Source organism: Arvicanthis niloticus, chromosome 3 (assembly GCF_011762505.2).
Source record: "Arvicanthis niloticus isolate mArvNil1 chromosome 3, mArvNil1.pat.X, whole genome shotgun sequence".
NCBI classification, from domain to species: domain Eukaryota; kingdom Metazoa; phylum Chordata; class Mammalia; order Rodentia; family Muridae; genus Arvicanthis; species Arvicanthis niloticus.
Window position 1 is genome coordinate 137997152 of NC_047660.1, and position 10408 is coordinate 138007559.

At 49.8% G+C, this 10408-nt stretch overlaps 1 protein-coding gene across 1 annotated transcript; it reads right to left on the reverse strand.

Annotated features, from left to right (window-relative positions):
- Positions 1-440: 440 nt before the first annotated feature.
- On the reverse strand, positions 441-8628 carry Slc25a41 (solute carrier family 25 member 41). The gene is made up of 7 exons (XM_034498184.2): positions 8510-8628; positions 6625-6780; positions 5417-5569; positions 5198-5305; positions 2120-2287; positions 1385-1532; positions 441-853 (listed from the first exon to the last, which is right to left on the reverse strand). Exons 1-7 carry the CDS (start codon positions 8525-8527, stop codon positions 666-668), a joined length of 939 nt encoding a protein of 312 aa, XP_034354075.1. The 5' UTR covers positions 8528-8628; the 3' UTR covers positions 441-665.
- Positions 8629-10408: the final 1780 nt, after the last annotated feature.

Consider the following 10408-nt stretch of genomic DNA (forward strand, 5'->3'; position numbering starts at 1 on the left):
TGGGGATCGGTATTTCTATAGGTTAGTGGGTGGCCCGAAATTGGGTGAAGCACCCAGGGATATCCTGAATTTTCCCTCATACAAAGGACCTAGAGCCTTCACTTCCAAGACACATATCACCAACTCCTCAGACTTCAAGCCTATTCCCATCCTCGACCCAGGCCCCCCACAGGGGTCCAAGCCTCCTGCTCTCAACTCTGGACTCAGAAAAGATCTCAGGTTCCCTCAGGGGTCCAAACTTCCAGTTGCCACACTGGACCCAGAAGTCCCAGGTACATTTATAGGGGTTCAGGACCTCTAGCTCCTAGCCCGGACCTCAAAATCTCAGGTCCCCTTGATCCCCAAGTCGTCAGGGTGGAGACTGAACCTAGGATCTCATAAAGGCTAAGCAAGCACCCTGAGCAATACACCGCCACCTGGAACCAGGTAATCCGAGACATAGACATCCAAAACTATCTTTATTCATTGCATCTTCTCTTGGACAAGCCTGCAAAAACCAGGCTGGAATCCCAACTCAGAATCCCAACTGGAGGACTCCCAGCACTTTTCTAACCCCAGTCCTGGATGGTTTTTGCAAACCAAAATGGCCTTAAAGCCTGAGCCTTGGAGTGCTTTTCGAGACTCAGGGACACTGGGTCTTCCATTCTCTTCTTGTTCAGGGCAGGTCATCTGCTCAGGACTTGTACACCCAAGGTTTTCTTCATGGCTTCATACACCAGGTAGCTGATGCCGCCTGCTGGCAACACCTTCAGTAATGTGGGTGTCATACCTCTGTAGAGCCCGGGCCAGCCCTGCTGGCTCAGTATCCTCTTGAAGACTCCCAGCATGGTGGGGTTGGAGCCCTCCACAGTGTCTGGGGATAGACAGAGAGAAGGTCAGCACTGGGTGTGATGTGAGACTCACTGTGAAGGATCCAGGTCACACTTTGAGGGAATTTTGTAGAGGTCATTTGGTTATCGTTATCTATGTATTTTGAGATGGTATCATGTGGTGCAGGTTGACCTAGAACTCCATATGTAGCTGAGGCTAGCTTTGAACTCTTGCTTCCCTTGCATCTACCTCCTATTGGAATAATAGCACTACCACACCCAGTTTACGTGGTACTGGGGATTAAGCCCACGTATATTAGGCATACTCTATACCTTGAGCCCCAGCCTCAAGGTAGCTGAGGCTGGCCTTCTAAGTGATGTGTGATAGGCATGTTAATTTGAGGGCTAGGATTTGATTGAGGGTGAGCATAAGCTTTGGTGGGTTCAGTACTTAGTAAAGGTGTTCCAAATGGGTTATAGAGAGGTTGGAAGTTGGTGGGAAGGGTGAGAAAATTCAGAGAACTGGAATGAGGCAAGGAACAGCTATGTGTAATGGCTCCTGGAGCCAGGCTGACCTTGTGCCTGCATCCTTGTGCGCACCAAAGTCAGTGGGTAACTAGCCATCTGGCCACAGGTCGTGGACAGAGTTACAGACGACAGGCTGACGAGGCCACTGGGGTCCTTCATGTCCCTGCCCGACTTCTGCCACAGGCACAGGAGTAGCTGCAAAAGGAGGCAAGAGTGCTCTTGAAAAGGACTCAGAGTCAATACAGGCATGGTGGTGCACACCTTTAGTCTCTCCACTGTTGAATCAGTGGCTAGTGGGTCTCTAAGTTCAGGGACAGCCAAGGCTACATACATCCAGTCTCAAAATCAAAACCAGCTGGGCACAATGGCACACACCTTTAATCTCATCACTAGGAGGCAGAGGCTGGAGGATCTCTAAGTTTAAGGCTAGCCTACGTACATACTGAGTTCTAGTTCATAGGCTACATAGTGAGACCCTGTCTTAAAAAAACAACAGGCTTTGGATCTCTGAGTTCGAGGGCAGCCTAGTCTATAGAATGAGTTTCAGGACAGTCAGGGCTACACAGAGAAACCCTGTCTAGGGGTCAGGGCACCAAACAAAAATAGTAGGTTGGAGAGATGGCTCCCAGGTAAAAAGCATTTATCACTCTTGCAGAAGACCCAAGTTCAGTTCCCAGCACCCAGATGCTGGCTTAATCTAAAAAGCAAGAGTTTAGAGAAGGAACAGGAAGAAAGCTACAGCCTGACCTGAAGCCAATGTTCTCTCCTCAGGGGACACACACCTCATAAACAGCCAGGTCGGTGCAAGCATAGGGTATGATGCCCAGCATGTTGGGCAGGTAGCCACGGTATAGGGCTCGGGTGCCATCCCGTTCCAAGATCTGCCTGGCACAGTCCAGAAGCCCTTTATACTGGCCAGTGAAGCGAAGGGTCAGCCGAGTCTTGAGCACCTGTATCAGGAGGAGGTCCATTTGGTTAAATACTCTCTGCCAGGCCTGCCACCCTAACCTGGCACTTGTAGGTGGAGATTGTGAGATGCAGCACAAGATAGGCTACCTATATGGAAAAGAAGGAGCCACTAGCTAGGTTCTTCTCAATATAACATAATACCTGTGGCTGTTGAGTTTTTTTTTTTTTTTAAGATGCATTTATTTATTTATTTATTTATTTATTTCATGTATATATGTAGCTGTCACTGTAGCTGTCTTCAGACACACCAGAAGAGGGCATCAGACCCCATTACAGATGGTTGTGAGCCACCATGTGGTTGCTGAGAATTGAACTCAGGACCTTTGGAAGAGCAAGCACTGCTCTTAACCACTGAGCCATCTCTCCAGCCTGCTGTTGAGCATTCAGGCTTTCTGCTAACACACCCATCATCTCAATACTGGGGAGGCTGGAGCAAGAGGATCACAAACTTCAGGGCAACCTGGGCTACATAGCAAGACCCTTTCACAAAAAATAATAGGTTGAGGCTGTGGCTCTTTGATAGAGGGCATGCCTAGGATGGGCCTAGTACAAAGCCTTGAGTCTCATCCTGGCACTCCCATAAACTGGGTGTGTTGGCACACACCTGTGATCTCAGCACTCAAAAGTAGAAATGGGACAGGAAGTTTAAAGTCATCCTGTAATATTAGGAGAGTTCCAGTCCAGCCTGAGCTACAATGAAACCCTGCCCTGTTCCTTCTTTTGAGATAGAGTGTGTTGCTGTGTGGCCCTTGCTGGCCTGGAACCCACTGTGAAGAAAGGCCAGGCTGACTTTAACTCTCACAGATTGTCTTACCTCTACTTCCAGAGTGCTAGGATTAAAGGCATGTCCTCCCATCTTACCTGAACAGCTGTCTAACAAAGGAAAACAAAACAACGAAAACTGGGCTGGCAGTGGTGACACACACCTTTGATTCCCAGCACTAGGGAGGCAGAGGCAAGAGCTCTGAGTTCGAGGCCAGCCTGGTCTACAGAGTGAGTTCCAGGACAGCCAGGACTACACAGAGAAACCCTGTCTCGAAAAACCAAAAAAAAAAAAAAAAGTCTCCAAAAACTTTTTTTGAGGCAGGGCCTCATTCTATGGGTCTGCTTGTTCTGGAACACCTTTGTAGACTAGGCTGGCCTTCAACTCACAGACATGCTCCTGCTTCTGCCTCCAGAGTGCTGCTGGAGTTAGGGGTGTGGCCACCCTACCCGACTAAAAGTCTATAAGTTAAACAGAAAACTGGGAAGGCAGTCTGAATGTCTTGGAGGCAAGGGACTGGAGAGGTGGGTGGTTTTGGGGGGGGGTGTCTATAAACCTTGGGACACATACATCTTCACACATCTGTCACAACCTAAGAGAAAGGACACAAAACACACTAAGCTGTGCACTGTACTGGTAGAAAAGGCAGCCTTGGGAGGGTCACACTGCAGAGAGGCTGGCAAACTGTAGGGAGGTTGAGGCTGCCTGCAAACTTCTAGTTGATTTTGGACTAATCCTCAACTTCTGTAAAAGTAGATTGTGCTGGGTGCAGTGTGCACACCTGGGGGCAGGAGGCTCAGAAGTTTAGGGTCATTTTGGCTACACAGTGTGACGAAGGCTAGACTGTGCTACACTTCAAAACAATAAGCAAGCCGGGCGGTGGTGGCGCACACCTTTAATCCCAGCACTTGGGAGGCAGAGGCAGGCGGATTTCTGAGTTCGAGGCCAGCCTGGTCTACAGAGTGAGTTCCAGGACAGCCAGGGCTACACAGAGAAACCCTGTCTCGAAAAACCAAAAGAAAAAAAAAAAAAAAACAATAAGCAAAATGATGCAGCACATTGGTGGCTCTCGTGTGTGTATGTGTGTGAACTTGAGTGCTATAAGAAGGTTCATAAGTAGCTCAGGAAAGTGCATAGCAGGTCTGTAGGGTTGTTGGAGACTAGGGATGGGCCATCTGGAGTGACAGATCAGTGAGGACACACGGCGAGGAAACGCAGGTGCAGAGCTAGTGTGGTGTGATGAGGACTTCCTAGCCTGAAGGAGGCCTGGGTTCTAGCATCAGAGAGGAAAGGAATGATGGAAAAGGGGGCTTTAGTGTCTATAATTTTAGTGCTTGGGAGGTTCAGGCCAGACAACAGGCCTGCTGTTCTAAGCCGTTCCATGTTACAGTTTGAAAATTGTGTCAATTAAACAAAATGAAAGAGGAGGAGGGAGAAAAGGTGGGAGGACCAAGAAGGAGGAAGAAGGGAATGAGAAGAAAGGGGTGGGGTGAGTTGAGGAACAAAGGAGGGAGAAGGGAAAGGAATGGGGGCTGAAAGGTGGCTGCTTTCCCTGACGACTCAGAAGAGTTCCAGCACCCATAAGGTGGCTCTTCTGGCTTCCATGACACCAGACATGCACACGGCGCACAGACACACATGCAGGCAAAGCATCCGTACATAAAACAGTACGCTTGTAAAAGAAAACGCAAGGCTGGGCAGTGCTGCACGCTTTTAATCCCAGCACTCTGGAGGCTGAGGCAGGCGGATCTCTGTGAGTCCCAGGCCAGCCTAGTTGGTCTACACAGTGAGTTCCAGGACAGTCAGAGTTAAACAGAGAAACCCTGTCTCAAGGGAAAACACAAAACAAAACAACAACACCTCCCCCCCACCCCCGCAAAAAAAAAAAAAAAAAAAAAAAAAAAAAAGACGGGCAGGAAAGTGGAGGAAGGTGAGGAGAGCAAGGAGCAAGGAAGGGGAGAGAGAAGTGAGAAGAGGGGGAAGGAGAAGCTTGAAACGGAGGAGAAAGAAGAGGGAGGAGGGATGTAAAAGGTGGGAGAGGAAGGAGGGGAGCAGTACAAGGAGGAGGTGAGGGGGTGTCCCAGAACCAGCCCTGCCCCCCCCCCCCAGCCCCGTGCTTCTGCCTTACCTCCATCGGGTTGATAAGTGTCTGGGAGATAGCCACAGCCAGGGAGCCTGCGACTACCCGTTCCTGGAAGAGCGGGGATGTGTGCACACCGCAGAAGAAATTCTTACACTGCAGGGGAAGTGGGTGTGAGAGAATTGCCTGCCACTGTGCGTCTGGGGCGGGTGGAGGGGTGTCTTGCACTTTTTCTGGGGATTGATCTGTGGTGAGACGCAGGCTCACCTGCTCAAAGACAGAGAACTTGATGGCATACTCCGGGGCTATCTTGAGCACGTTGATGCCATTGCCCCGCCAGAGTGAGCGGATGCCTCCCTCCTGGACTAGGCTCCGCAGTCCACTCAGCAGGTTCCTGAAGTTACTCTTGGAGGAGTACACCTGGAGGGAAAGAGGGGTAAGCAGCCTTGAGAGCCCGCCAGGTATCCCTTCCTCAAGCCCCTTACCTAAGGGGGTTTCTAGGCGGGGGCTCCACCCTGACCACGCCCCCAGACCCTCACTGGGGGATTGTAGGCGGGGGCTCCACCCCTGAGCCATCCCTAGCCCTGTTTTAATTTTGTATTTTGACACAAGGTCTTCTCACTAAAATTGTCTGAGCTGGCCTTGAAGTGTAGATCCTCCCGCTTCAGCCTCGGGAGTAGCTGGCATCCCAGGCTTGTGCCAGTAGGTAGATCCATTCATTTAGTCTTCACATGTCTCTAAAAACCTCCACTGTAGCCAGGTCTGGCAAGGCTGGTCTGTGATCTCAACTATTTGGGAGACTGAGTCAGGAACATTGTAGTTCGAGTTCTTTCTGAGCTATCAAGGCTACTTACTGAGATGCCTGGAAATAAAATGTGACAAGAGAGTGGCTGGTGAGACAGTTAGAGCACTAGGCTGGTGGCTGGGAAGATGGCTCAGGGGGCAAGAGCACCTCCTGCAGAGGAACCCGGTCTGTTCCCAGCTTCCGCGTAGTGGCTCACAACCACCCGGAACTCCGGTTCTAGGCGGATCCACTGCTCTCTTCTGACCTCCAACAGCACTGCACGTACACAGTGCACAGACACAGTCAAACTCAAACATATCAAATAAAAATACACTTTTCAAAAGAAAGGAGGTCTGGGAACACTGCTGAGCAGAGTGCTTCTCTGGTATGTGTGAAGCCTTCGGGTCTATCTTCAATTTCTTCCATCCCCCAGCAAACATCTCAAAGACACCACCCACAATCCACAGATCTCCAAAGCTTTCTACCTAGTCTCATGTTAGCCTCTGTGCCTGGAGTTCTCTAATCCTAGCCCCAACATGACTACTTCCTGTCCCCATCTTCCACAGCTTCAGCCTCATCAACAGCTTTTTGAGAGCTCTATTTGTAGCTCCAGTCCATCCTGAGTTCCATCAGCTCCATCCCTCTCCATTTATAACTGTCCCCACAGAAGGTCCCAGCCCCGTGGACAAACCTGCATGTATACCCTGGCTCTGTCCAGAGGTGCTGTCCCTGTGCGAGACACTGCTCCAGCCATGGCTCCGGACAGCAGAAACTTCCACAGGGCTCCCTTGTTTTCCTCTTCCAAGACATCCACAGGGACCATCAGCTGCTCTCCTGTGTCCAGAACCTGCAAGAACAGTCACCACTTGGCCACACTCAGCCATGAAGGAGCTCGCTCTCCCAGAGCCCCCGCTCTGTCTCCGTTTGCCTCGATGTGGACATCGAGTGGGTGATTAGGTGTTTTTTTTTTTTTTTTTTTTTTTTTTTTTTTTTTTTTTTTTTTTTTTTTTTTTTTTTTTTTTTTTTTTTTTTGTGGCAAGGTCTCACTGGGCTCTGGCTGTCCTGGGACACACTGTGTAGACCAGGCTGGCTTCCTATCACAGAGACCTGCCTGTTTCTGCCTAAATGTTGGGATTAAAGGCATACTCCACCACCACCCAGCTGATTTTTGTCTTAAGAAAGATTTAAATGATTTACTTTTTGTTTGTGTGTGAAGGTACCCAAGGGGATCAGAAAAAGACATTGGATTCAATGCATCTGGAGTTACAGATGGTTGTGGGCCAGCATGTGGGTGCTGGAGATGGGGTTCTGATCCTCTGGAACAGCTCTTAACTGCTCCAGTCTGTTTTCCTATCTTCGTGCGTGTGAGAGTGTGAGAGTGCATGCATGTGTGTGTTGCTGTGTGTGTGTGTGTGTGAATACAGTCATGAGAGTGTATGTGTGTGAGTGCATGCATGTGAGTGTGTGTGGTGGTATGTGGGACTGTGTATGTGTGTGAGAGTACACACAAGTGTGTGTAGGGATATTTGTGACTGTGTGTGTGTCAGAGAGAGTGCATGCATATGTGTGTGTAGTGGTATGTGGACTGTGTATGAGAGAATACATGTATGTTTTTAGTGGTTTCTCTTGTGTGTGAGTGTGTATAGGCTAGAAGTTGATGTCCAGTGTTTTCCTGGACCATTCTCTACCTTATATGTTGAGGGAGAGTTTATAATTTGAGCCCAGAGGCCCACCAGTTCATCTGGTCAGCCAGCTTGCTCCCCCATCTCTGTCTCACCTCTGGGCTGTTGGGGTTGCTGGTGGCTGCCAGGCCTACTCAGCATTCACACAGATTCTAGGGTCCTGAAGTCCGGCCTTAGGCTTTGTGGAGTGTTAGGCACTTTCTGCTTGGCCTTCTCCTCAACCCCAGCCTCCGTCTCTTTTCCCCCTTCCCCTTTTAAGACAGGGTCTCAAGTAACCCAGACTGGTCTCTAACTCACTAAACAGTCAAAAGGATGACCTCAAACTTTTTTTTTGGTTTGTTTTTGTTTTTTGAGACAGGGTTTCTCTGTGTAGCCCTGGCTGTCCTGGAACTCACTCTGTAGACCAGGCTGGCCTCGAACTCAGAAATCCGCCTGCCTCTGCCTCTCAAGTGCCGGGATTAAAGGCGTGCGCCACCACTGCCTGGCTAACTTCGAACTTTTGATGTCCTGCTGTAGCCTCCTGATTGCTGGGATAACAGGTGCGTGCCACCACATGGTCTCACACATGGTCTCACTGTATATAATTCTACTCTGAGGGAGTAGTACCTGAGGGAGAAGGTACTCCATACCATACAGGCCTTGAAGCTGTTTCCCTTTGGTCTAGCCTGTGCCACCTCACTCCCCAGACTTACCTGCTATGAGGGAGGCTGCTCAAGGTTTTTCTCACCCATATGTTCATACATACTCACACATGTGTGCACCCTGGGTTCCAGGCTTCAGATAGTGGTAGGGTAGGGTGGAGAGGGGTGGGGTGGGGCAAGGTAGAGCTTTCCTAAATAAGGCCTTGACCCTTTTAAACAAGGTCTGGACCCTCGAATGAGGATCCTGAGTTACCTCAAGATGGACTCCCATAGCTGCTGAAGGATTAGGGTCCCAGTCTCAGCGTTCCCTGGGGCATCTATCTGCCTCCCAGCTGAGAGTGGCTGGTTATCTGGCCTTGTAATTTTAGGGGCAAGGGGAGGATGAGGTCACAAGAGTGCTTGTGAGCTCACAAGCATGATGGTAGGCAGCGTGGCTGATCCCTGTTTTCCCATGGTGTCCATATCCTAGCTCCCATGGCTCAGGAAGAGCCAGCGTGTTCCTCTGAATGGCGCCTGACCAGTATTTATTTATTCATTTACTTTGTTTTGAAACAGGGTGGCATGTAGCTCAGGCTGGTCTCAAACTCACCAAGTAGCTAAGGATGAATTTGAATTCCTGGTCCTCCTACCTCTGGCTGCCAGGGCAGGAAGCAGAATGGAGTTAGCGCTGAACAGAGACAGAGTTTGGTGTAGAGAGATGGAGAGTTAGTTCTGGAAGTGAGCGGTGGGGATGGCTGCAGAGCCCGGCACATGAGCTTCATACTGCCACGTCTGCAGTCAATAAAAATGTTTTTAAAAATTCTTTTTTTTTTTTTTTTTAAAGTAGGGATCAGTGAGACTGGGTCTCATGTAGCCCAGGATGACCTTGAGAAAGACTCTGAAGTCCTGTCCTCCTTCCTTTACCAGTTCACCTGCTGTACCACCTCACCCAGATTAAAAGCCCCGCCCCCCAACCCCATGAGTGTGCATGTGTGTGTGCACGCGTGTGAATATTTTAGTTGGGGCTGGAGAGATGGTTCAGTTGTTGAGTGCATACTGCTTGCAAAGGACCTGAACCCAGGACCCATGTTGGGTGGCTCACAACCACCATAACTCCAGGAGATCAGAGGCATCCAGCAGTCTCATGAACATACCACACAGAGACATGAAACATAAATGTGTATGTGTGGTGTGTGTACATGTGTGTGTGGTGGTGGTGTGTGTGTACATATGTACTGTGGTGCATGTGTAGAGGTCTGATGACAGTTTTGTGGAGTCAGCTCCATCCTTCCACTTGCATGTAGATCCCAGGGGTCTGAGGTGGTCAGGCTTGTGTGGCAAGCACTTTACCTAGTGTGTGTCCGTGTGTGCATGTGTGTGCATACACAGGTACCATGTGAGTGCAGGATCCTCAGAAGCCTGAAGGGAACACTGGAGCAGGCCCTACAGATGGCTGTGAGCAGCCATGCGGGTGTTGAGACTGCAACTCAGGGCTTCTGCAGAAGCAGTATGGGCTCTTAACCAGTGAGCCAGCTCTCTAGCCCCCTTGCTCTTTATAAATGGAGTGGAAACTGAGGCTCCAATCTCTTAGAGAAGAGGAAGGAGGAGGAGAGAGGGTAGAGGAGCAATGGAGGGTCAGAAGAAGGGAGGAAGTAAAGGAGGAGGAAGGGACAGAAGCAAAGCAAGAAAGCAGGAGAGGAGGGAGGGTGGGAGGATGGGGAGGGATGGAGATAGAGAAAGGCAGGTAGGAAGGAGGGAGGGGAAGGAAGATACAAGGTAAGAGAGGGTGGAGGTGTGGAGGAGAGATAAAGGAAGCGCGCGCGCGAGCGCGCGCGCGCGCGTGTGTGTGTGTGTGTGTGTGTGTGTGTGTGACAGAAAGGAGAAAGACAGAGACCCATGTCTCATCTCCTCACCTTGGGAATACCTCAGTGTGGTTACCCATACACATATACACGACACACACACACCTGTTCATACTTTTTAAAAAGTAACAAAACTACAATGAGGTCAGTGAAATGGCTCAGTAGGTAAAGGCACTCCACACCAAACCTGAGCCTGATCCACAGGACCCACACTGGGAAGGAGAGGACAGATTCCCACAAGTTTTTCTCTGCCTTCCATATACGCCTCCCTCAAACAACTAAATGTAAATTAAATAATTAAAAAGCAACAA

Excerpts from the sequence above, each read along its gene's own strand:
- Slc25a41 (XM_034498184.2), bottom strand. Across the intron at positions 5,570-6,624 it reads GAGCCAGGGTATACATGCAG|GTGTACTCCTCCAAGAGTAA; the intron begins GTTTGTCCACGG and ends CTTTCCCTCCAG. Across the intron at positions 854-1,384 it reads CACAAGGATGCAGGCACAAG|ACACTGTGGAGGGCTCCAAC; the intron begins GTCAGCCTGGCT and ends GTCTATCCCCAG.